The sequence below is a fragment of the Penicilliopsis zonata genome (assembly GCF_001890105.1).
Source record: "Penicilliopsis zonata CBS 506.65 unplaced genomic scaffold ASPZOscaffold_2, whole genome shotgun sequence".
NCBI lineage: Eukaryota > Fungi > Ascomycota > Eurotiomycetes > Eurotiales > Aspergillaceae > Penicilliopsis > Penicilliopsis zonata.
Genome location: NW_019208912.1, coordinates 449,048 through 473,714, shown reverse-complemented (window position 1 = coordinate 473,714; position 24,667 = coordinate 449,048). Strand labels below are relative to the sequence as shown.

Sequence of the window (24,667 nt, the reverse complement as noted above, 5' to 3'; positions counted from 1 at the left end):
TGCATCAATCATTTACCACCACGACAATCTTTATTATCATCCCATCCCCAACAGCCACCATGGATCTACTCCAAGGTAAGCCTTTATGATCTATCGAACTAAGCCAGCTAGCTATGCTATCGATCTAACTATGACAGGATACATTCGAAGCAACCTGAACCTGCCCGATATAAGAGGCTACACAGACAGCTATATAATCCGCCCGCTCTCCGCGCTGCTCACCTCCTCGACGCCCGATCTCCTGACCATCCTCCTCCTGGCGATCCTGCTGCTCGTCTCGCTGAAGATATTAGACTATGCGCGCCGCCTGGTCATGTTCTGGGTCTCCCTGGCGATAAGTGTCGTGTATTATGCTTCTCTGATCGGGGCGGCGTACGGAATATATTACTACGCCACTTTGGAGGGCGGGTGGGATCGCGCCATGAATGATGCGGGATGGGTGTATGGTCTTGTTCAGGGGTTCGTGGAGGATTTCCAGGTTTCCGAGGCTGCTGCTGCTGGCGGCTATGGAGGGTATAAATCTGCTCGGGGACAGGGACGGGGTCAGAAAAATGCGTATTCGGGATGGTGATTACTCGCTAGTGGTTACTGGCTATTGATGGGAGTTGGGGGAGTTACGAGTTACGAGTACACTGTAGAGATGACTTTGGTTTATTTCATATGGTATCTGGTATCTGTCTTGTTTCTGCTGTTTCTGACGTTACTCTTTATGGTCCGTCTGCAGTGCAGTTGCTGGTGACACTGCTTCTGAGCTAGTCCTGGTACTGCATAATACTGCTGTAGCGGTGTGTAGGGGTGTACTTCGAAGTTCGTACTGATGTGACTGCGGTGCTACCGCTTGTCTATGTCTTGTTAATGGAACGCTATCGACCGTTCAAGTGCATGCTCAATCCTCATAGTCGACTTCCTGCTCGTCTTTTGGCTCCCTCGGCTCCTGTGCGTCGTGGAACTGGATCGCATCGTCAATGTAGCTCAGCACAGCGCCGACGCTGTCTTCGTCCTGCACATCCAACTGCAGAAACGAGACCATGCTAAAGTCGTCGATGAGCTGCGCGACCGCCCGGTTCAGCCGGTTGAACGAGCCGCCACTCATCAGCGCGCTCTTGGACGCCGGGTCGTTATCATCCGCCCCCGCCGCCGGGGCAGCCTCCGCCTCGGCATCGTCCTCCAGCAGCTGGGCGTCCACGTTGATGAACCGTTTGAGCTCCTTGCGTGACACCATATCCCGTACTTGGTCCATCTTGCTCAGGATGTTGACGTGCGGCATCTCCAGCATCAGCATGGCGGACATGGCGCTCAGCGTGCCCGCAAAGAACTTGGCCTTGTCCACGACAAAGGTGCTCTCGAGCAGGTAGGCGGCGCACAGGTTGATATTCAACGGGCCCGCGCGAGACAGGAACTGCACCAGCGAGGGCAGCAGCGGGATGTGCGTGTACAGCTCGATCTGACCGGGCATGTCGATCACAATCAGGTATTCCTCGCTCAGCGGATCCAGCGCCTGCGTCAGAAAGTCGAGGTTCTGCAGCAAGAACTCGAAGCAGTAGATCAGTCCCCCGTTCGGGCCCAGCCCGAGCTCCTCCATCACATCCTCCAGCGTGATCAGCTCCCGGATGTCCAGGTCCGGCTCGTACTGGAACGTCTCCGCCGCAGGGTCCAGATTGACGTAGAAGCAGCTCCGGCGCGTGTGCTGTAAATGCTGGATCATCGCATTGCAAAAGGTCGTCTTGCCGGCCCCCGCGGGGCCCATCACCAGCACGCCAAACTTGGACATTTTGACACCCAAAAGATGAAGTCGTGATCCTGGCAAATCAAACGCTCAGACTCTCGCACTCGCCAGGCAAAATGTTCTGCAGCTCCTCACCGCTTGAAAAAATGGCGCGATTTGTTACATAAGCAGGCCCCGCCCTTTTCTTTCTTCCCCCACCGCCGTCTGTCATTCTCTTTCCCCCTCCCCAACCATCTCTCTCTGTTCTTCTCTTTCTTTGTCCTCCTACTCTATCTTTCTCCCCTCTTTTTATTTGTCTTATTAGACACATCGACATCATGGGCAGCCTTGCGAACGGTAGCAACGGAGGAACCTTCCTCTTCACCTCTGAGTCGGTCGGTGAGGGTCACCCCGATAAGATCGCGTAAGTCTTCCAGGGGGGGGGGAAATTGAGAAAGAAAGAGAAGGAAAGATCACTGACGAGAGTAGTGACCAGATTTCCGATGCCGTTCTCGACGCTTGCCTGGCTGAGGATCCCCTTTCCAAGGTATGAGAGGATCGATCTACCCCTCCTAGGCCGAAACCCCCCCCCTGGCCAGGGGGTGCAGAGCGTGCAGTATCTAATAGGTGGCTTTTATGCAGGTCGCTTGCGAGACTGCCACCAAGACTGGTGAGTAAAGTATTGAAATATTCAGTTTGTTCGTCCGAACATGATCAACTAATAATTATGATCTAGGTATGGTCATGGTCTTCGGTGAGATCACCACCAAGGCCAAGCTGGACTACCAGAAGATCATCCGTGGTGCCGTCCAGGAGATCGGCTATGACCACTCGGACAAGGGTTTTGACTACAAGACCCTGAACGTCCTGGTCGCCATTGAGCAGCAGTCGCCCGATATCGCCCAGGGTCTGCACTACGACGAGGCTTTGGAGAAGCTCGGTGCCGGTGACCAGGGTATCATGTTCGGCTATGCCACCGACGAGACCCCGGAGCTGCTGCCCCTTACCGTGCTCTTCTCCCACAAGCTCAACCGCGCCATGACGGATGCCCGCAAGGACGGCACCATCCCCTGGCTGCGCCCCGACACCAAGACCCAGGTCACCATCGAGTATGCCCACGACAACGGCGCCGTCAAGCCCCTGCGTGTCGACACCATCGTCATCTCCGCCCAGCACAGCGATGACATTTCCACCGAGGAAATCCGCAAGCAGCTCAAGGAGAAGGTCATCCAGAAGGTCATCCCCGCCGAGCTGCTCGATGACCGCACTGTCTACCACCTCCAGCCCTCGGGCCGCTTCGTCATCGGTGGCCCCCAGGGTGATGCTGGCCTGACCGGCCGCAAGATCATCGTCGACACCTACGGTGGCTGGGGTGCCCACGGTGGTGGTGCCTTCTCTGGCAAGGACTACTCCAAGGTCGACCGCTCCGCCGCCTACGTCGCCCGCTGGATCGCCAAGTCCCTGGTCAACGCCAAGCTCGCCCGCCGCGCGCTGGTCCAGCTCTCGTACGCCATCGGTGTTGCCGAGCCCCTCTCCATCTTCGTCGAGACCTACGGCACCTCCTCCAAGTCCTCGGATGAGCTCGTCCAGATCATCCGCAACAACTTCGACCTCCGCCCTGGTGTCATTGTCCGTGAGCTTGACCTGGCCAAGCCCATCTACTACCAGACTGCCAAGAACGGTCACTTCACTGACCAGAGCTTCTCCTGGGAGAAGCCCAAGGCTCTCAAGTTCTAAGCGCCTGAGAGTCCCCCTTGATTTCACGAATGTGATGAATTTGCTTTGTTTTCAACAACTCAAGGCATGGATATAGACCTCACAAAAGCTTTGGATCGATTTCATTTCTTTGCATCACCGCCCGCTCCGCAGAGGGGCGTTGCAGGAAGCCTAAATTCAACATGATACCACTTATATCGGATGGGAATGGATGTTCGGCGTTTTTCTTTTTTAATATCTCTTTCCTTTCAAACTCTTCAACACCTCCGCCTATGGCATAGATGATATTGTTCTAGATCTCTAGTTCTATCTATCTATCTAGCCCATCTGCTCGCCGTTATCCGTCGAGTATGCAGTCACTCCGGTGATCTGCCACAGGCTCATAGTACATAATTCATATTATTGAGCAGACCAGTAATTTCCATTGTAATCCATATCAATAATTCAATAGTATCAAATTATTAATCATTATGCCTTATGGCATTCATTGATACTTGGTATCTCCTTCAATTAACAAGGGAGCACCGACCATCGACGCGTGACGCCAGTCAGAGACACCGCGCCCCACCGCGTTGACTTTTGAATACCATCAACCAGGACTGTTGTACCTGCGTCTTGAAACTCCCTCTCCCGCACTCCATCGAATGCGTATGATGTCTTCTTAGACGCGTTCATGGCCTCTCGAGTCTCGCAGGGCGTGCTTGAATCCATCAGCTCGGTCTCCTTGCACACCTTGCCCGAGGATCGACCGGTCAAGAGACGCAAACTGGACCATATCGAGGTATTGACGGAGAGAATATGCATCAGGGTATTACACCCAAAATCGAAATGAAAATGAAAGTAGCCGAGGTATTCTGCTAAGTCAATTCAGGCCCACGCATCCTCCCTATCCGATGAGCCTGTTGTCCTCGACCCGATTGCTCTCGTGCCTCGCTCGCGCCTCCCGCTGTCCTGGCTCGACGTGGGTTCGGCTCTTGCTTCACATTCCCCACAGAGCAGATTCTTCGTGTCCGACATTACTTCGCTGGAAAGCGATTTGGATGGCTGTGTGGAACCGGTTGGTCTGGCAGGACGGCTGGTCTCGGACAATGGCGGCGGCAGCGGCGGCGGTCTCTGCGTCATCGAAAGGGTGAAGAAGGGGATATACTCTCTTTCTCGACTTGCCCGGTGGGTACAAGAAGGTGATATTCTAGTTGCGGCCAAAGGGTGGATGAGTGCGGGGTCGGAACAGAGAATTACTTCAACAACTACTACTCAGTACGGCTCTACGCGGCAGGACACCGGGCTCAACTGGTGGCAGGCAGCGCAGATCGATAGGCCTATCGTCGCCGCTCCCCAATTGGAGAAGCCGACAAGGTCGGATGTTTTCTTCGCGTTTGGACCGTCGACCAGAGCTAGTGGGAAGAATGGCTCGCAAACGATTTCCGACCCGTTCGTGACCGATCCGCTGGACAAGGAAATGGACTTTGTGCCTCGTTTGCCACCAGCTGAGAAGGGCTTCGGGGCTGATATCAGCAAAGGGCTCCAGCATGTCTCTACAGATCCGAGTCAAGACGTTACCGTGGAAGTCACGCAATCGCCCCAGGAAGTATTGGACGGCCTGCGAGACCAATATTTACAGGCTCTTTACATATCAAAGGTAAGGAAGATATGGGGTATCCTCTATCCGTACTTTTGAAATAGAAAAACTTACAGTCAGACCTCCGTGGCATACTTTGCAAAAGGCCCGCTCGCACGATCGCGTGCTGCGTTCAACTCCCCCGATCCTCAATCCTCGACAACAAGACTGGCCGACCTGGTAGACTTTTACCGTGAGGCGATTCTCCCCGCGAAAAAGATCGATCTGAAATACAAAGACACTATCCCGTCCACGATCCGCTCCGTGGCGCTGATGGTGTCAGACGACGAGGCCGTCTCGAAACCCAAGAAGCGGAAGAGCAGAAAGAAAAAACTGGGAAAGGATGGCCTGTACCCAGAGGAAGAGGCGTTCATTCGACAATGGTGGAAGGATCGAAGCCTGACGGACCCCGCGGGAGTCGAGATCAGCCGTGAAGCGGAGACGAAGAAACACGCCGCCGATCTTCGCTTGCGAGAAACCCAACTCCAGATTCTTCTCATCTTGGAAACAATGGCTCTGGAATCTGCGATTGCGGATGGAGAGCCGAAGGGTCCCGAACCAGCAGCGGGAAGTAACAACAGCAAGCTTGCGGAAGAAAGGCCAGCCAAATCGAAAAAGCCTCAAGACTTGCAAGTCCTACTCGAGCTTCTTCTCGACCGACTATGTATCTGGTATACGGTCAGCACGGATGCAATTGGCCTTACGGATTCCATGAAACCACAGGAGAGTGAGTCCCAGTCCGGGGGAGGAACGAACGCGGAGAGTGATGTCCTGCGGGATTTCTGCACCGAGGTCATCATTCCATTCTACGCAGCGCGGCTTCCCGATCGATGCAGGTACATCACTCGCAAATTCGGAGTTTCCAGCGCCATTTCGCCCTTGAGAAAGCAGAGCAATCCCAAGAGCGGTGCTTCCACTTCATCGCACGCGGCAGAGCCCGGGTCCGTCGTGCAGCGACAGCCTCTGCAGCAACAGCAACAGCAGCAGCGGTCTCGACGCACGCTACAACGCGTGCTGACAGACGAGAGAACGGCGTCGCGGCACCAGCGACTCCCCCCCTCACTCAACCGGTCCAACACTGCACCTACGCACCAGCTAGAAGCGGCGCATCGGGAGTCGATGGAGCCACTACTTCCCGTACCGAGTGCCAAGGTGCGTGGCGGGATCCAGAAACCGAAACGCGCGAGCAACCGCGAGGTCGACCTCAACGCGGTGGCGCGCCAGCACGAGACGAAGCGGAAGAAAATGCAGATGCTGGTGGACCAGAAGCGGGAGCTTGACGCGGCAATTCACGCGCTCAAGAAGCCCAACCGGGAGCTGGTAGCTAAGGATGTGGCGGATGCGGCTGAGAAAAGGCTGACCACCACCACCACCACCACCACCACCAACAACAACAACAACAGCGGTAGCTCACGGAAATCCAAGAACCCCGTCCGCAATCCATTTGGCCAGGGGGTACAGGTCATGGCGACACCTAAGGGGTCTCGCAAGAGGGATATTGGTGGTGGTGGTGGTGGTGGTGGAGCTGGCATGGATCTGCCTCTGCCTCCACTAAGTCTAATGGTCCATTCCAGCGAGCGACACAACGAGTCGTCCCCTTCAGAGAGCGAGCGTACACCGCTAGTGATTCCCGGATCGTCTGCGCTCCGACCAGCGGGGGGGAGAGGAGGAAGAGGAGGAGGAGGAGGAGGAGGAGGAGGAGGAGGAGGGGGTGATCCGAGTGCCATTCAAGAGACCCCATCACGGCGGCCCTCATCTCGAGCGATGAATGACGACGACGAAGGTGCCTCCTGCTACGATGCTGGCCGTCTGTTCCGGGTTCCGGAGCTTCCTGCATCGCGGGCGATGGAGCCGGCCCCCTCGACGCCGGGGCAGACGCCGCGGAGTGGTGATGGTGGCAGCGGTCTGTTCCAATCGGCGAGAACTCTGCCAGCTACCGATCTGGCTGCGATCATTGGCGAGACACCACCGAGGAAGGGGCACGCGGCAAGGGATATGGCGGAGGTGCCCGTGACGCCGGAGAAGTCGATCTACGAGCAATTAGGATGGGATTGATATTAACTAGTTGGTTCCATAACTACCTGGATGTCTCATTGTCTACACGTATTCTATGATAAGCATGATCAGGAGAGTAAACATAACCTGGTCTGTGTCTAGTAATATCGATTCGATGATGGGTAAGACTACCTCGGTGCATATCCTATTTTATGTTCTCCCAACTAGATCAGTATAAATAGAGCATCAACTGGCAACGTTCTTGTGTAACGGGGGACAACCGTTTGCCACATTCCTGAGGTCAACTGACTAGACCAGGTGGTCATAGATATTGTCTAGGAATTCAATTCAGAAGATTCAGTTATTTATACTCGTATTCTTAGATCAGTAGTGCCTACCTAGGTACCTACTACCTAGTATTAGGTAGACTAACTATCAATATATTAGGTAGACACTTATAGTAAATATACTCAGTCAGATATACATACTTCAGCCGTCTGATTGGCCAGTCAAGTATTGTATGCGACTGTGCCTTGGTGATCGCTGATCTGCGACTCCATCAGACCATTAGGTCGGTAAGATTATAGTAGTTTACCTACTCTGTATAGAAAGGATTCTTGCTATTGCCTGTATCAAGTACAGAGTGTACCTAGGCCAAGTACCTAATCATGAAAGGTACCCGAGCTGCGTAATAATTTACTATACAGGCACCTGTACCAGGTATTCCTGCGGTACCTGTGCAGCCCACCAATCACCTGCGGTGGCGCCGCCTCACCATTTCCCAGCCGGATCCTATCGCTTCCCTTCTCTCCTCCTCTCCCACTCTCTCTCGACCACGTCGTTGCCGCGAGGATTCAACCCACCCCCGTCGCCTGTCCCCAAGGAGGGTATCCACTACGGAGTACTCCTCTGTACCGCCCTCTCGCGTTTTCCCCTCCCGTTCGTTCCTCTTGTTCGTCTGCATACCACGTAGTTACTCCCTCCTCCTCCTCCTCCTCCTCCTCCTCTCTCCCACTCTGCTCACCAGGTACAGACAGACAGACACACGCGCCACTGCCTGTCCCGTGTCCAACCCGCGTCGTGCCCCCCTCGGGAGGCGGTACCCTGCACAGCCACCGGGTGGCGTGCTTACTCACGGATTACTCATCATCGGCTTACTCAGTGCTGACTCATGCTCTTTACATAATCGCCTTTTTTCACCGCCCAACTGCTCAGGCTGCATGCAAAGTTGACTTGCCTGGTTTGCTGCGCCTGCCAGTCAGTCCGCAAACCTGCCCAGTGCCTGCTCCTGCTTGACAGCCATCACCGACTCGCAGAACCCCTCACCAATTCCCCTGGTCTGCCTGCTGTCTTGCCGTGCGCGTTTCCTGACGCGCTCCCCCTCCCTCCCCCTCCCCCTCTCTCTCTCTCTCTCTTCCCCCCCCCCCCCCCCCCCCCCCCCCCCCCCCCCCCCCCCCCCCCCCCCCCCCCCCCCCTCCCCTCCGCCTCCTCCTACCTCGGCCGCTACAGCCTATCCTCTTGCCTCACCTTGGCCTGCCGCCATGTATGGCACTTCGCACCCTGTCTCCGCTCCGATGAACGGCATCGGAGGGGATCTCGTCGATGGTTCCGGGACTATCAACCCGGCCGCCTTGAATAACTCTGGTACGCGCTCGCTTTCCAACTTCTCTTTCCTCCCCCCCTGCTGTTTGTCTGTGCGGTCGCGCGTCGGGGTTGGTCTTTTTCTTCAGCCACGTCGCTCGGTTGTTTGCTCTTTTTTTCTTTGTTTTTTGTTTTTTTTTTTTATAAAGGACTTGGATGGTATCGGACTATACATCTCCACAGACACATGCGTGACTTGTATTGTCCTTGGGAGGGTTTTACTGATAAGTCAACTTGCAGTCGCGATCCCTCCGACCGTGTCGACGGCAACTAACAATGGCAACCCGCGCGGTGTCAAGCGGAGTCGATCGCCCGATCAACGCTCGGATCTTCCGGCCGATGGAGATCATGACGAGAGTCTGTGTAAGTTTTTCTCCTTCTCCTTCTTCTTTACTCGCGCTGTTTGCTTGACTATCAGAGACTGACAAGAAATCAGATGAGCAAGGTCGTCGGAAACGAGGGCGCCCCCCGAAGACGCCCCGAGCCACAACAGCAGACCAGCCTACTTCCGCCGTTCAGGTCCAGACCCCGCGCATCCAGACGCAAAGCCATCCGGCGCATACCATCATCTCTCCGCCGCAAGCCTCGCCCGGCGACAAGACCACCCCGACCAAGTCGCTAGTCAAGGCGCTGCCCACGGTGCGCGACCACACCACCGACCAGCTCAATGAGCAGGGCGACGAGTATATCCCCAAGGAGTTTGACGAGCAGGGCGAGAAGAAGGTCGACGCCATGGGCTACCTGCAGGACGGCCGCGAGTACAAGTGCCGCATCTTCCGTGTCCCCCACCGCGGCACCAAGCTGTTCATGCTGGCCACCGAGTGCGCGCGCGTCCTGGGTTACCGCGACTCCTACCTGCTCTTCAACAAGAACCGTTCCCTCCACAAGATCATCGCCTCCCAGATCGAAAAGGACGATCTGATCCAGCAGGACATCCTGCCCTACTCCTACCGCTCCCGCCAGATCGCCATCGTCACCGCCAAGTCCATGTTTCGCCAGTTTGGCAGCCGTGTCATCGTCAACGGTCGCCGCGTCCGCGACGACTACTGGGAGAGCAAGGCGCGCAAGCAGGGCTTCACCGAGGACGATTTGGCCGGCGAAAAGCGTCCCGGCGCCGCCAAGGCTCGCGATGCTGCCGCCGCCGCCGCCGCCGAGGCCGCCACGGCCAACCTGCTGCCCGCTCTCGGCCATGGCGACGTCATCTACAGTAACGCCCTCGAGGCCATGCCGTCGCACGGTCTCTCGATGGGCTCGACCGGCTCGCCCGTCCCCTCCTATGCGCCGCTGCCCATGATCCACCTGGCCACCACCACCGATGACCCGCGCCTGCGCGAGTATGCCAACATGCCCCGGCCTCGGCAGGACCTGAGCGGGCCCGCCTATCAGGACCGTACGCAGCCCAGCACGGCGGCCGAGATCCTGAATCAGGCCTCGCACACGGCCGATTTCAACAAGCTCTTGAGCTCGCAGCGCAGCTTCCGCCAGAAGGGTCTCGAAGACTTCTATGCCAAACAACGCGAGTCACCCGTCGACGCGACCTCCGACACCCTCGACGCCACCCACGTCCCCGCCTCGCAGACCTCCATGCCCTCCCCTCAGCTGGCTGCCGCCGCCGCCGCCGCCGCCGCCGCGGGCGTTCTCAACCATCATCACCTCTCGCATCTCCCGCAACACCCGCAACACCATCATCCTCAGCACCCTCATCAGCCACCACCGGGACTGATGGCCCACCATCAAGCGTCACTAATTCCGGGCTCCTCCTACCCCCAGCCGGGCCAACAGCCGCCGTCCATGACTGCACAGTCTCCCATCCGAGGAATGCCTCCCACCATCCGACCAGACATGATGCATCATCAGCGGGCTGCGAATCCGGTTCTGGCCGCCGCGGGGGCTACCCAACAGTCACCCCCGTATGGTTATCCGACTCAACACCATCCGCAGCAAATGTGGGGGCAACCACCCCCGCCGCCGCAACAGCAACAACAACCACAACAATCACAACAGCAACAACAACAACAACAGCAACAACATCAACAGCAGCAGCAGCAGCAGCAACAACAACAACAACAACAACATCCATCCCCGGCCGGAATGGCTCAGTATGCCGCACAGATGCATGTCCAACCGCCGCAGCAGAGCCCGTCCCCGATGGCGCATCCACAACAGCCCCCACCCCCGCAACTCCAGCAGCAGCACCAACACCAACCACACGCGTCGCAATCACCACGTCGCCCGCCTGCCACTCAAATGCCGCAGTCGTTCCAGATGCACCCGCAGGCAGCGGCGGCCGCCGCCGCCGCCGCCGCACAGCAGCACCAACAGCAGCACCAACAGCAGCACCAACAGCAGCAACAGCCGCAGCAATTGGCGTCGATGGGGTATCCAGGTCCTAACGCGGCAGCCTACCCGGCTATGGCGGCGCGGGCGATGTATCCGTCGTCCCAGGGTCCTGGTGCGCAGCAGTTCCTCGCCAACCCACAGCAACCCGGGCTGGGGATGTTGCCGGGCTGGCCGCCGGCTCCAGGCGGGGGAATGGGACCTGGTCATGCACAACAGCAAGGTCAAGCTGGAAGTCCGTTAGGAGGATGGTCAGGGTATTAGAGGATCGGCGTTATCTGTTTTTTGATTCTTTTTTTTGATTTTTTTTATCTTTATCTTTTTGCTCTCTCTCTCTCTTTCTTCTCTCTCTTCGTTCTCTCCATTTTTCCCCACCGTATTGAGACTCGTTTTTCTTTTTTGAGACCCTTTTGACTTCCTACGATGTTTGGCTTCTCAATCTCATGTCATGCCTGGCTGTCATATTGTTTTGTTTTTTTTTTATTTCCCCCTGATTTGATGGTAGCTAATGATAATCCTTCAGCCCAATCTATTTATACCCCCTGTTGTTCTCTGTTATACCCTTTTTTTGTTCTGTTGATCTGTATGATGCCATTGTATTTTTCTATTGATACCAGACAGATACCAAGAATGATTCCTCTCTTAGTTCTTCTTCTTTCTTCCCCATCTCTTCTTCTTTTTTTTGTCTGTTTCATGCCTTGCTTTTCTTTTTTTCTTCTTGGTTGTTTTATATATGTCTCCCCTCTTTCTATATCCAAATTGACGTACTGGATTGGACTAGTACTAGTATTAAACGTATTCATTGTAGCATTAGCCTAGAAGTATCTAGTCGGGTCAGGCACCGGGGGGACAGGGAAGGTGATGTACAGTCTTATTACTTACTGCGGGAGTCGCATGTGTGGATTGAGATCCCCCAGCACCGAACATCAATACCCATATAACTTGTATGGGAGAGAACAGGGGGATTCCATTCCTCCCCGGCCCCAGCGTTGAGATACTCGATCTGGTGCAGTAGAACTGCTGCCGGTGAAGGGGAAGAGCAGATCGGCCTCGTAGGTGCGGTTGATCAGGCCGAAGTTGTTGTCATTCTAGACCCTGGGCAGTATGACGATAAACAAAGGTTGAGGTATTTTTACCTGCCTGTTATACTTCAACATATCCATTTCATATCAAAGACTAAACCAGGAAAAACGGTTTCAAAGTAAGAGACAAAGTCAGGATAAGTATTTGTCATAGTATGCTATGCTCATAGTTCTGACTTGGCCACCGAGTAGCGATGACTCGCATTATATATTAGTCGATAAATACATGGTAAAGACTGAAACCAAGTATGTAAGAACCAGACGTTTCCAGAGTCCTGGGTCCATATGCATGTCCAAAAAATAAAAAGACCATCCATCCAAAAGTGACAACCCGATTCCATAGGTGGCAAAAAAGAGAGAGAGAGAGAGAGATTGATAAATGCACGCTCATATCCAAAATAAACAATGCAGAATTAAGTACCAGAGCGAGCACCTAGATATAAGACAGAGGACACCGCCGAATGCACATCTCCTAGAATATATAATAAGGAGGAGTTAATAATAAAGAGGGAAAATATCATGCTTCCACATGGCCTGTGGCGTTGTTGATGAATGTGTATTTCTTGGGGGGCTGTACAGAGAGCTGTGCCGCCACAAACCGGTGTGCCTCCTGTTGCTCAGGGAATTCTTGGATGCGGAACTCTGTCTCCTTGGCGTGACTGCCTGGCGGAGAACCCGAGTAAGAGCCTGTTTCATGATCCATTGACAGCCCCTGGTCTGGGATGGGGGAGATGCTATGCTGAGCGATCGAGGGAGGCATCCCCACTGCGAAGTTCATCTCCGGGGACGGCATCGGCACGGCTTCGGCCCAGCTCCGAGCAGTCAGCGGCACCTCGCACGATCCCGCGTATTCGGGAGGGAACGTAGTGTACTGGGCCGGCGCGGACAGCGGGGGAGCCAGAGTCGTGTAGGCAAAGGGCGACAGGACTTCCATCGTCAGCGGCGTTGAAGGCGGAGAGGCAATGTGGATCTGCATGGGCTGCGTCGTGGCCGTCGTGCTCGTCTGGAACAGCTGCTGGGAGGCCGGGTGTGCAGAGAGACAATACCCTCCCTCTGGAGAGGCCGGGGGCAGCAGGTGCTGGAAGTCTTCGGGCGTCAGCGGGGTAGGAGGGGCCAATGTGTTGGCCGAGACCGACGGTTGCAGCATCTCCGCTTTGGCTGCGCTCAGTGCACCGGCCTCTGCAAAGGTGGAGAAGTTCAATGGGGATCGCTGAGCGACCGAAACCTTGCGCACGCCCGCATAACGAGAGTTCAGGCTCTGAGCTGACTTGGTCTGCCGCACCGAATGGCCGGTTGCCCCCAAGCTGCTGGGTAGTCGGGTAGTCGGGGACATTGATACAGTGCCGGCGGCGAGCGACGAGCGGCCAGACGCCGAAGTGCCAATAGCCGCAGGTCGGGGACGCTTACGTCGCGCAGCCAGATCCAGCTCCTTACCGGGCTCTTTCCACGCAGCAGGGTCAACGCGTTGAGGATTTAGATGAACAGAATCGGTGGCATCGATACCGATATGTTCCAACGAGTCAGCCAGGTCATCTGAGGAGCCCCGCCGGGTGAACTCCATTGAAGCGGCGGAAGGATAGGTGAAAGAGACCTCCATGGCTGAGGCGGACGGGTGATGATGTTTCGAAACGTGCTCCTGCATGTGATGGTGGTGGCGATGATGATTATGATGCTGGTGCTGATGGTGATGATGGCTCCAGCCGTCGCTGGGTCTGCGGAAGGACTGCTGAGGTGTCTCCATCTCCGCCACGGAGAGACTCTCGACCATCGAGGTGAAAGACGTGGCTGCATTCAGATTGCCATACGAAAAGGTGTCTTCGGGGCTCTGGGAGGGAGTCCACGTGAGACTTGTCGACTCGGCAGGGGTTTCCCACTCCGGAAAAGTTGGGTTCAAGGCCGTCTGTGATCTCTCGTCCAGCGAGTACATCTTGCTGGACGGCATGGACCCTTCGAGAGCGTCGGCAGGAGGTGGCGGAGCAACCGCCTCGCCCTCCACTCCTGACCGGCCGAACTGATCTCTGGCCGCAACAGCCGCATTGAGAGCCCGTTGCAGGGAGGCAAATGTAGCTTCGCGGGCGGATTCACTGGGTGTCTTCTGGTGTCTCGACCTGGGCGCCGAGGTCGCTGGGACATGGCTTCGGGAAGTCGAGGCTGTCGAGCTGGTAGTCTCCGCGGACTTTTTTTGAGGTGCCAGGGATGCATTGCTGCTCTCATCGGGCGTTTCAGCTTTGACTGTCGACCCACTCTCCGGCTGGTCAGCCGTGTCTGATTTGCCTCGAGCGGCCTCCTCAGCCTGTGCTTTGGCCTTTTGCATCCGCTCGAATTCCTCCTGTCGCTTCTGCTGCTTGGCCTTGGCACGTCGGTTCTGGAACCAATTCTAGCCACTGTCAGCTAGGTCTCTTTGCAGGCCCAGATTCATCTCTCCCGAAGAAAAAAAAAAGGAAAAAAAAAAACACTCACAGCCACTCTGGGCAGGCTCAGGTTGGTCTGAGCTGCCAATTGCCGCTTGACGTTGCTGCTGGGCTTCGGATGGGTCTGGAATTGAGTCTCGAGGGTCTCGACTTGCTCCTTGGTCAAACGAGGGCGTGACAGGTTCTCCGCGTATTCGTCGTAGTCCATGATGGGCGGCGGGTAAAAGTCGACCATCTCGAAAGGCGGGTGCGGGTACAGGTAGCCGTCCATGGGCTGCGGGATCATGGATGAGTGTGCCATTGCCGGGTCAAACACCAGCGGCTGATCCAACGGCACAGCCGGATGACTGGAATATGGATAGGAATGGTGCAGGTAACTCATGGTGAAAATGAATCAGGGTTCGGATGGGGAGAGAGATGTGATAGAGAGAGAGGGAGGGGGAAGAGGGGGGGGAGAGGGAGGGAGAGAAAGCGAGTGAGGACTGCGGAGGGCAGATAGACAGCGCTTAGACAACGTCTTCGGATTATCGCATCGATGGTGAGATCAGAGTAGGACAGTTTTTTCTCGAGGAATCTTAATAATCTTGTGATTATGTTTCAAAGAAAAAAGAAAAGAGAAAGAAAAGAGAAACGGATGAAAAAGAAAGATTAGAGACTGTGATGTGACGAGATGGGATGAGAGAGCGACAGATAGCTAGATAACTGGCAGATAAAGGAAACAACAGCAAAGACGAGGGCACAGCAAGGAAAAGAAACGATCGACTCGACAGGCAAAAGGAGTGACGCTGAAAGAGGAAAAGGAACGGAGGCGACAGACCGTGAAGTCTGAAGATGGAGAAGATGGGAAGATCGGGCCTTGGAGCAGGGAGAAAAAGGTCGAGGTGAGAAGGGAAGGTGAGCCAACAGCCTGACACGAGGTGCTCGGCGTACGGTATCGCCGGTACAGTATTGTACGATACAGGTACTTAGTACTCCGTTAGGTACTTAGTTAGGAGGTACCTACTAGGTACTAACTTAGTTAGTTAGGTGACTAAGGTACTCCGTACTGGTACTTACTACTCCGTACCTACGGGAGGCCAAAAGATCTCCCAGGCGGTCGGGCCTGTCAGGTGGATCCACATAAATAAAATACGGGTATGTAAGAAGGTAATCGGTAATGAATACGAAGTCATTAGGTATTTACCTAGGTATTGATCTAGGTATCTCTATGTCGTGTTGGACTAAGATTAGTACTCTGTATATAGTATAATAGTATCTAGATATGATTACTTACTACTCAGAGGTACTCATAGTGAAATGTTTGTATCTATCAGTTCCTGCATTAGTGTTGTTATGCCATCCATTTTTAGTCTCCAAGTGCCGTGCCGTGTATGGCTCTGTGCTGATTGGTAATTGCTTAATGCTCATCCTGTCATCCGGGAACTTCAGTATGAGCCCGTACGTCCAGGTACCGTATTGTATCTGCTGCCATTGATTGGCCGGATATTCGGGTGCATATTCTGAATCAGGCTAGCACGGTGCTCCACATGACTTATCGGGTGCTGCCACTCTGGAGGACGTCCACGTACTTTTTTTTTCCCCTCCCTCTCTGCCTGGACTGACAGTCGACTTGGACTTGACTCGTTTATGCAGACCAACCAAGCACGGCAGGCACGACAGCTTGACAGGCAAGATACGCAGTGTTCTTCATCATTTACAGGACCAGATTCATGCAAAAAGACAGTATGGAAGAAGCTCAGCATGGCAAATAAACTAAAATATCAATAGTCGTCAGATCACGGCGATCCCTCTACCCCGAGAAGCCCTACGAATCCGCCGTATATCTCCGCATTGTTCCTTTTCGGTGTAGTCGAGGCCCCGGGCATCTGGCTCTCTCTGGCCTGAGCGGCGGTTACGCAGTGGTGGATGTCCGTGCAGCTCTCTCCCAGGCCCATTTGCAACGCAGGGAGCTGGGAGCTGTTTACTTTCGGAGCTATCAACTCTCAGCCCATTGTGACCTCCTCACCGAGGAACCCTCACTCCGCGGAAATCGAATCACATTCTACTCCGTTCCACTGGGCCGGGTGCCATGATGCTATCTCCCGATCGTGATGGTTCGAACCGAGGTTCTGGCATCTGCAGAGAGGCCTTTAGAAAAATCCACGTCTCATAAAATAGACCTCAGTATTCTGTATTCAACTATATCGTGGCGTTGATCGGGTCCAAACGATGGTCTCGTGGCACGTTGAGCTTCGAGAGTTGAGCACTGAGAAAAGTACTCCTCCGTAAGCAAAGCCTGTCCAGTTGTCCCGGGCGTTCCAGTCCATTCCAAATCACCATTACACGGCGTGTGGATGTCTCCCGCCAAGGATCTGCAACGTTACGACGACGATCACGCCTGCGGCGGCCTCGACGGACTCCGGAGCACGAAGGGCGATTTTTTAATTCACCCTCTGCTCAGCCATCGATTGGATAGGATGCAAGCCGTTTGAGCTGCATCGCTTTGACGGTGATCACCTATCACTGCTCACAAAGCTCTAGGATTTTTCCCGGGTCCCGAAGTTTTCTGTCGATCACACAAAGAGAGAACAGGTGCAGTAGGGATGGATCATGGATGCCTGGTCGGCATCCCTGACCCCGGGCATACTACTACTAAGGTTGTCTTGGCATTAAACAAAGCCCCCCTCCCCCCCTGCTGGATTGCCATGATCCAAGGAGTTTTGCCGCTGGCTCTGTGATAGGAGAACAGATCTAGTCCCCTGCTAGGCATCACGGACATCTTCTCTAACCCTTCTGGGGCCATCCGATGCCGATCCTTTACGATCATGTGGCGGTGCGTTTCGGGTGTTCCTAGTTGGAAATCTTCCAGCAACGCCACAATTCGCCTGGGACGATTCCCCTGCAGACCTGCAGGGTCCTGGAATGGATCGAGACAATTTGTCATGGCAAAACGGAAGAAGAAGCAACCATGCCTGACTTCAGGCTCAATGCCGAGCAAGGGCCAAGCCTGCTTATTATTGAGAACGACGTACGGAGTAAACTAACTAGCCGGGTACGGAGTACTCTGTGCGGAGTAGTACGGACAGATTCCAGGAGTTGATCGATAATTGCGATATAATGATCAAAGAAGAATGAGTATCAGGTACTTCTATATTTTTTTTCGGTTTCTGCTCTCTTCCTTGGAGTAGAGATTCACTTCAACCTGATTCCCACGGATTAACCCCTTGCGTACCTGTGGCGTCCACTTAAGGACTCTCCGTACGGAGCCAGTCTACACCGCTACGTGTTTTGTTTAAAAAAAGACTTGAAACCCTCAACAATATTCACGAATATCAAAGACGGCTGTTCTATTCTAGTTTATTATGACTCGAAACATAACTGCTAGATGTTATTTATCTTACCAACTATATAGTACGGGGTACGGAGTACTCCGTAGACCGTACTCTAATTACCAAGTCTTTTTCCTACACGAGTATTATAATCTATGTCAACATTTCCCTAATTCTATATCTAGTCTATGCACACGTCTAACTAACCACTCCATACTCTGTATAACAAGTAATTACAGTAACGCATCCCTGATCTCCAGATGCACTCTGCCGCTCTCGACGCGCTGGACAGAGACACTGCGCAGGTCTTGCACGATCCAATCGGCGCCGGCGTCACGGAGCTGCGCGAGGGAGTGCGTGGTGGCCAGCGCCAACACGCGGAACCCAGCGGCCTTGCCCGCGCGGATGCCCGATGGGGCGTCCTCGAAGACGATAATCGACGAGGATGACGGGTCGTCGAGGCCTAACCGCTCCCGGCCAAGGAGGTAGCAGCGTGGATCGGGCTTGCCAGCCTCAACGTCCTCGGCGACCACTAGGTTGCGCGGATGTGGGAGGCCCAACACTCCAAGCCAGCCGTCGACCAGGGCGCGCGTGCCCGAGGTGACCACGCCCCAGTTCACGCTTGAGTCTTCCAGCGCGGAGAGAAGGTCCCGCGCCCCCGGGATTTCAATCGCGTCGGAGCCATATTCTTGCGGAATGCGACCTTCGATATAGCTCACGTCTGTTTTAAATCAGTCTCTCTCTCTCTTTCTCTCTCTCTCTCTCTCTCTCTCTCTCTCTGTATATATATAGACGTAAAAAGTTGGTACACTTACACTCCCAGTTCGCCTTGCTCGGGTCATACAACTTCAGAACGTCGATACTCCGCCGCCCATGAGACGTTGCTAGAATGACCTTGGGGTCGACGCCCATTTCCTCGCCGACTCTTTACGGATCGCGGGGTAATCAGGACCTTTCTTTCATAGTTGGCAGATACGAGAGAGCGGAGAAAACTAACTGGTGCCAATGCTTGACAATTGCTAAACGGTCAGCGCCAGTACTTTTTCTTTCCCTCTTTCCTTTGCCCTTTACAAGGTCTACTTACCATCTGTCGAGTCCACAATGGTCCCGTCAAAGTCGGACAGAATCCCGTCAAAGACGTGCACCTGGGGAGGGGCTGAGAAGGACCCCGCTGACGCAGACATGGCGGGAGAGATCGATGGAACAGGCGTATATGTAAATGTGTAGATATAAAGATATGTAGATATCTATACGACTGAATAGAATGAAAATAAACAAGACAGCAACCGTCAACAAATCTTTGACCTTCAACGTATGCTGTTCTCTGTTCTCTTCTTTGTACCTGAAGCCAAACGACATCCGCTAAGCCCCTTTGGGAGTCACCGAGGCTCCCGGTCCGGAGATCGGCGATACTATTAATCCTTTTATCTAAGCGTGAGTGAAATCTTGGCACTGCCCGAGATTTGCCAAAAAATTGTCAGGCAGTTTGTCGGTGTCTTCCTGTGTTTATTTCACTGTCGAGGATTCAACCGGGAAGATGGTCAAGCTAGGTGAGTTTTCCGGTTGAGGAATTGTTTGGCTCAGACTGACAGACAACAGGGAAGAGCTCCAAGAGGACGCCTGTCCGTCTGAGGCACAAGATTGAGAAGGCAGCGGCGGCGAAGCAGAGGAAGGAAAAAAAGCTTGCCAAGAAGGTATTTTCTTCCCTCCCCCTTGATTTTTCGAACATGTCTAATTTTAATAGAACCCGGAATGGCGGTCCAAGATCAAGAAGGATCCTGGCATCCCCAATCTTTTCCCCTTCAAAGATAAGATTCTGCAGGAGATTGAGGAAAAACGTCGGTTGAAGTCGGAGGAGCAGCAGCGCTCGCGCGAGGAAGCTCGCGCGCGGCGAAACGCAGAGAACAGCCAGGCAGGTCAGGAGAACACCAACGCTGCCGATCTCATCGATGACGAGCTTGTCGATGATGAGATGGACGAGGGAGATGAGGACTCCAACCCCATGGCTGCGCTGCTTGCTTCTGCCCGCGCCAGAGCGGCGGAGTATAACGAGGAGCACGACGAAGATGACGACGAAGAGGGTGAGGATGACGACGAGATGGATGAAGAGGATGATGACGAGATGGATGAGGATGAGGAGGGTGGTGCGGCTCTGAACGAATCGGGCATCCCGAAACTGGTTTCTCAGTCTGGGTCGAAAGAAAGCTCGCGGCGGCAATTCGACAAGGTCTTCAAGCGGGTCGTTGATGCGGCCGACGTGATCCTGTACGTTCTGGATGCCCGTGACCCGGAGGGGACGCGGTCCAAGGAGGTGGAGCGCGAGATCATGGCGGCGGACAAGGGCTCAAAACGCCTCGTCCTGGTGCTGAACAAGATCGACCTGGTCCCGCCGCCGGTCCTGAAGGCCTGGCTGATCCACCTGCGTCGATATTTCCCGACGCTGCCGCTGAAGGCCTCGAACGGAGCGCCCAACGCGCACAGCTTCGACCACAAGCAGTTGACGGTCAAGGGGACCTCGGAGACGCTGTTCCGCGCGCTCAAGTCATATGCGCACAGCAGGCAGCTGCAGCGCGCCATCTCCGTGGGCGTGATCGGCTACCCGAACGTCGGCAAGTCTTCCGTGATCAACTCGCTCACCGCGCGGCTCAACAAGGGATACAGCAACGCCTGTCCGACGGGCGCCGAGGCCGGTGTGACGACCAACCTACGCGAGGTGAAGCTTGACGGCAAGATCAAGCTGATCGATTCGCCCGGCATCGTCTTCCCGTCTGCATCTTCTTCCTCCTCGGAGAAAAGCGGCAGGAAGTCCAAGAAGCAGGACGAGCAGGCTCGCCTCATCCTCCTCAACGCCATCCCCCCGAAGCAGATCGACGACCCGGTCCCCGCAGTCAACCTGCTGCTCCGGCGTCTTTCCAGCTCAGAGACGCTGATGGCCAAGATGCTCGAGGTCTACGGAATCCCGCCGCTCTTCCCGACCGGGGGTGACAAGACCACCGACTTCCTGGTCCAGGTGGCTCGCAAGCGCGGCCGTCTCGGCAAAGGCGGCGTGCCCAACATCCAGAGCGCGGCCATGACGGTCATTACCGACTGGCGCGACGGTCGCATCCAGGGCTGGGCCAACGCCCCCGTCCTGCCGGTGGTCACCGTTGCCGAGGGAGAGGCGGCGCCTGTGGCCGCCGAGGGCGCGGATACGAAGCAGATCGTCACCGAGTGGGCCAAGGAGTTCAAGATCGAAGGACTCTGGGGCGATGGAGCCGAGGATGACGACGAGATGGTGGAGTAAGATCTTATGCGTCTCATGCATGTTCGGATACCAAAAGGCGTTCTGGTTATTCAGTTTACAACTCATCATTCAGTTTATCAGTTCATCTTGTAGTCGTACTTCGTAGTTATAGCTGAATATATTTTGTTTTGATAATCCTTTATTTTCACTCGCTCAGTCAAACATTTCCCTCCGCCATAGAACTGTACATTCACACCATCATCACCCACATTTGCTACTCTCGGCTTCAATTGCCCAAGCACCTCCTCCTTGCTCGGCAAAAAAGCCGCAGCGGAACTGATTCGGTTGATCGTCGCGTCCTCTGCTCTGCACCGACGCAAGGCATGGCGTCTAGCTGGGGAAAGTGTACGGCTGCTTACCGACATTCGGTTTTAGCAGTACAGAGTACGGAGTACAGTATACGAGTGAGATCTAGATTCTATTCTAGTGTTTGATATTGTATTGAGGGAGTCATCCTTATGAATGGCAGTGTGTTCTGGTAATTGAGTGTTGTGGTGCTAAGTTGCTATTCCGAAATATATTATCTTATACCTCTTAATAGATGATATCGTCATACACTATATTTATGATTTATCTAGCCATGTTCTACCCAGAAATATTAGCATTATATCTAATAACACCAGTTAATATTACTCTGCAGGCAATATATACTATGGTACTCTGTACTCTGGCTGTAGTCAGTTATCAGACATGATGACATGCGCCGATTCGCGCTCCGAAATCCACCTTCGCGTCTCCCCGCGTCGAGATCGAGAAATCAGACATTGTCAACCGACAGACTGAGTCTACATCTCATGCTTCGGTTGATTCCACTGCAGAAATTCTAATATTATCGTTTTAAATCATACACTGCAGTATACTAGGTCCACCTCTCATTCTCATTCTCATTCTCCATTGCTTCCACCACATCCCACCACACATATACTACATATGACAACACACACAAAAATGGCGAGAAAGTCCACCGCAACCTCTACCCCCGAAACAGAGGACCCCCAGCCCATCGTCACCGCCACGGAACAACAGCTCAAAGCGCGCGCAGAGGGCGGCGTAAGCGTGGAGGTAGAGCATAGCATCGCGGGAGCATCGCAGAGTCTACGAACAAGAACCGGACTGATATTATTTCATATAGGACTACCTTCTCCCTCGCTCGCTGACGCTCCGACTCGCCAAATCGGTCCTCCCCCCAAACACATCCATCCAAAAGGATGCCCTCCTTGCTATCCAGAAGGCGGCGACAGTATTCGTCTCGTACCTTTCTTCCCAGTGCGAACCCCACTACCCAAAGCTACCATATATATATATATATACTAATCGATTGTGTAGCGCAAATGAAGCTACCATGAAACGCACCGTCGCACCTGCAGACGTCCTAGCCGCGCTGTCAGAGCTGGAATTCGAGGCGTTCAGACCACGACTCGAGAGGGAGTTGGACGTTCACACTGATCTAATTGCCCGGAGGAAGAATAAAAAAGTGGACCCTTCTTCTTCTTCTTCGCAGTCGAGAAAGGATCCACAGGTCGAAGAGGGGAGTGCACACGCCGCGAAACGGGTGAAGCGTGGAGAAGGTGACGAAGACGATCACGGCGACGAAACTGAATTAGAGCACGATGAGGATGAAACGGAGGAAGAACAAGAGCCTGAACCGGAGCATGAGCACGAGGACGAGGAGGACGAGGAGGACGAAGACGAGGATACAGAGGAGGAGGAGGACCAGGACCAAAAGGAACAGAACGAGATCGATCGCGTCGAGGATCTGGACCGTGACTCGAGGCCGAGCCCGACTATGGACCCTGACGCTGCTGGAGATAGCGACAGTGATGGCGTGTAGTTTGTCCATGTCCCATAATCATACACTATGCTATGTCTACGCTGTCAAATTGTAAATAAAAACTGAATTAGTAGTCTACAGACTAGTATAAAGCCTAGTAAATGCCGAGTATGAACGCCAGCCCAATGCGTGTCTATGAACAGGGGTATCCCACAATGCGAAACATGTTTTAACGTCAGAATGAGGAAAACAAGATCAACAGATCAGTCGGCTCATCCCGTTCGGGATCGACTTGGGAGATATCGTTTCACTGTTGCTCCAAGCCGACTCATCGTCAGAAGAAGCCCGCTTACTCCCCAGATTGGAAACGAGAGGTCCGTTGTTATTGCGTACGGCCCCCGGGGAGACCGGGTGCATGGGCTTGGCGGGCTCGTCCTTGTCCGGCTTGCTATCGGCCTTGCCAACCCCAGCTCGGCCCGCGACACCGGACGCTTTGGTGACTCGACTGAAGCTGGTGATGCGCGCGTTCTTCGTCGCCGCGGGTTTTTTGTTGGCGGTGGGTTTGGTAGTTTTGGTGGTGGTCGTTGCTTTCTTCTTCGGAGCAGCTTTCTTTCGCGAGGCCGGGCCTGTTTGTTCTTTGGCTTTGGCGAGAACCTCGTTGAGGCTGCGACCGCGACTGGCAGGATTTGAGCGAGACGTAGCGTTGGAGGCGGCGGCGGCGGCAGCGGCAGACTTATGAGGCAGATCCGATTGTTCGTCGTCTTGGCTAGATGAAGGCGTAAGAAAGCCGGTGTTGGTTTTCTGTTTCTTGCGGGGCGTTTGAATGATGACGGAGACGGTACCCTGTTTTTTGACACGTTCCACCTCGGAGGAGTTGCACTCATCGAAAACATCATCATCGGTGTTGTCATCCCACCGCTTGAGGTTGACCAGCCGAGCCACCTCCTCACAGTCGCCCTTGACCATGAGATCCCAGCAGTCCTCAAACTCTCGGCCGACGGGAGGTTCGTTGTTGATCCACATGGTGACCCCGTTGCGGCGACCACGGATGACGGTGCAGAGGTTCTTGACCAGGCGACGGACTCCGGGGATCTTGAGACTGGTGCCGACAACGACCAAGGCATCGGGGCGTGAGCGGACATCGGCGTTCATGACCGAGGCGATGGCTTCCTCGTCCGGGTTGTGCTCGTTGTATAGCACAATTCGCGGCCGCATCTTACCGACGCCATGGCTCCGCTGCCCGGTGGTCGCGCGGACGGCGTCTGTTTCGAAGCAGGCAGGGCAGAGCGGCGCCTCAGGTCCGTCGAAGAGCTCGCCCTGGAAGTCGGTCAGATGGCGACATTTCTGACAGATCATCTTCTCGAGACTGCCGTGCAGCTGGATGGTGCGCGGCCAGGGGGCCTTCATGTTCAGAGGCACCTGGGTCGACAGGGGCGGCATCGACGTCTCGATCCCGTCGATATTTTGGGTGTACAGCCGAGTAAGCCGGTTCTCCTGCCCGAGACGCGCCATCATGTGGTGAAAAGCGGTCGGCGAGGTTTTAGCTGCCTCTGCTGACAGCGAGCGAACCATCTCGTGGAACGAGGCGGTCAAGGATTCATCTTGGTAGACAGCCGCGTCGAACAGCAGCTTGCCCGACGCCTTCAGATTGTGCTTTTTCTGAAGCGATCGAAACAATCCATCTGTCGAACGAAAATCCGGAACTAGTCATAGAGTCAGTGAAAGCGTAGACGCGACGCGAGAAATAAAGGTGATGTTGATAGTGGGGGGGGGGAAGCGCGTGTTAGGCTAGGTTTTGGG

The 24,667-nt window shown here is 54.6% G+C and overlaps 11 protein-coding genes across 11 annotated transcripts in view; 6 read left to right on the top strand and 5 right to left on the bottom strand.

Moving 5' to 3' along the window:
* Positions 1-52: 52 nt before the first annotated feature.
* Positions 53-612, top strand: ASPZODRAFT_128207 (hypothetical protein). The gene has a single exon (XM_022721956.1). It carries the CDS (start codon positions 86-88, stop codon positions 569-571), a length of 486 nt encoding a protein of 161 aa, XP_022584209.1. The 5' UTR covers positions 53-85; the 3' UTR covers positions 572-612.
* Positions 613-872: 260 nt separating this feature from the next.
* Positions 873-1,816, bottom strand: ASPZODRAFT_128204 (hypothetical protein). Its single transcript, XM_022721955.1, has one exon. It carries the CDS (start codon positions 1,769-1,771, stop codon positions 887-889), a length of 885 nt encoding a protein of 294 aa, XP_022584208.1. The 5' UTR covers positions 1,772-1,816; the 3' UTR covers positions 873-886.
* A 326-nt stretch (positions 1,817-2,142) lies between these two features.
* ASPZODRAFT_128203 (hypothetical protein) lies at positions 2,143-3,833 on the top strand. Its single transcript, XM_022721954.1, has 2 exons — positions 2,143-2,375; positions 2,442-3,833. The coding sequence occupies exons 1-2, from the start codon at positions 2,342-2,344 to the stop codon at positions 3,440-3,442; spliced, it is 1,035 nt and encodes a 344-aa protein (XP_022584207.1). The 5' UTR covers positions 2,143-2,341; the 3' UTR covers positions 3,443-3,833.
* Positions 3,834-4,022: 189 nt separating this feature from the next.
* ASPZODRAFT_128202 (hypothetical protein) lies at positions 4,023-7,326 on the top strand. Its single transcript, XM_022721953.1, has 3 exons — positions 4,023-4,229; positions 4,293-5,060; positions 5,121-7,326. Exons 1-3 carry the CDS (start codon positions 4,095-4,097, stop codon positions 7,092-7,094), a joined length of 2,877 nt encoding a protein of 958 aa, XP_022584206.1. The 5' UTR covers positions 4,023-4,094; the 3' UTR covers positions 7,095-7,326.
* Positions 7,327-8,575: 1,249 nt separating this feature from the next.
* On the top strand, positions 8,576-11,276 carry ASPZODRAFT_149188 (hypothetical protein; the record flags this gene model as incomplete). Its single annotated transcript, XM_022725465.1, has 3 exons — positions 8,576-8,678; positions 8,916-9,038; positions 9,112-11,276. 3 exons carry the CDS (start codon positions 8,576-8,578, stop codon positions 11,274-11,276), a joined length of 2,391 nt encoding a protein of 796 aa, XP_022584205.1.
* Positions 11,277-12,131: 855 nt separating this feature from the next.
* ASPZODRAFT_1004338 (hypothetical protein) lies at positions 12,132-12,721 on the bottom strand. Its single transcript, XM_022720766.1, has 2 exons — positions 12,528-12,721; positions 12,132-12,485 (listed from the first exon to the last, which is right to left on the bottom strand). Exons 1-2 carry the CDS (start codon positions 12,613-12,615, stop codon positions 12,259-12,261), a joined length of 315 nt encoding a protein of 104 aa, XP_022584204.1. The 5' UTR covers positions 12,616-12,721; the 3' UTR covers positions 12,132-12,258.
* ASPZODRAFT_58774 (hypothetical protein) lies at positions 12,612-14,887 on the bottom strand (the record flags this gene model as incomplete). Its single annotated transcript, XM_022728799.1, has 2 exons — positions 12,612-14,471; positions 14,555-14,887. The coding sequence occupies 2 exons, from the start codon at positions 14,885-14,887 to the stop codon at positions 12,612-12,614; spliced, it is 2,193 nt and encodes a 730-aa protein (XP_022584203.1).
* Positions 14,888-17,952: 3,065 nt separating this feature from the next.
* On the bottom strand, positions 17,953-19,007 carry ASPZODRAFT_128198 (hypothetical protein). Its single transcript, XM_022721952.1, has 4 exons — positions 18,898-19,007; positions 18,811-18,832; positions 18,629-18,738; positions 17,953-18,534 (listed from the first exon to the last, which is right to left on the bottom strand). Exons 1-4 carry the CDS (start codon positions 18,995-18,997, stop codon positions 18,047-18,049), a joined length of 720 nt encoding a protein of 239 aa, XP_022584202.1. The 5' UTR covers positions 18,998-19,007; the 3' UTR covers positions 17,953-18,046.
* Positions 19,008-19,271: 264 nt separating this feature from the next.
* On the top strand, positions 19,272-21,130 carry ASPZODRAFT_128195 (hypothetical protein). The gene is made up of 3 exons (XM_022721951.1): positions 19,272-19,363; positions 19,413-19,507; positions 19,558-21,130. Exons 1-3 carry the CDS (start codon positions 19,351-19,353, stop codon positions 21,094-21,096), a joined length of 1,647 nt encoding a protein of 548 aa, XP_022584201.1. The 5' UTR covers positions 19,272-19,350; the 3' UTR covers positions 21,097-21,130.
* A 687-nt stretch (positions 21,131-21,817) lies between these two features.
* On the top strand, positions 21,818-23,416 carry ASPZODRAFT_22423 (hypothetical protein). Its single transcript, XM_022727891.1, has 3 exons — positions 21,818-22,158; positions 22,229-22,362; positions 22,423-23,416. The coding sequence occupies exons 1-3, from the start codon at positions 22,027-22,029 to the stop codon at positions 22,925-22,927; spliced, it is 771 nt and encodes a 256-aa protein (XP_022584200.1). The 5' UTR covers positions 21,818-22,026; the 3' UTR covers positions 22,928-23,416.
* The window catches only part of ASPZODRAFT_139064 (hypothetical protein), a gene marked incomplete at both ends in the record, with an annotated part of 1,982 nt that continues 437 nt past the window's right edge, over positions 23,123-24,667 (bottom strand). The window contains one exon of the mRNA XM_022724516.1: positions 23,123-24,570. Coding sequence (XP_022584199.1) covers positions 23,123-24,570 — 1,448 coding nt within the window. The remainder of the gene's footprint in view (positions 24,571-24,667) is intronic.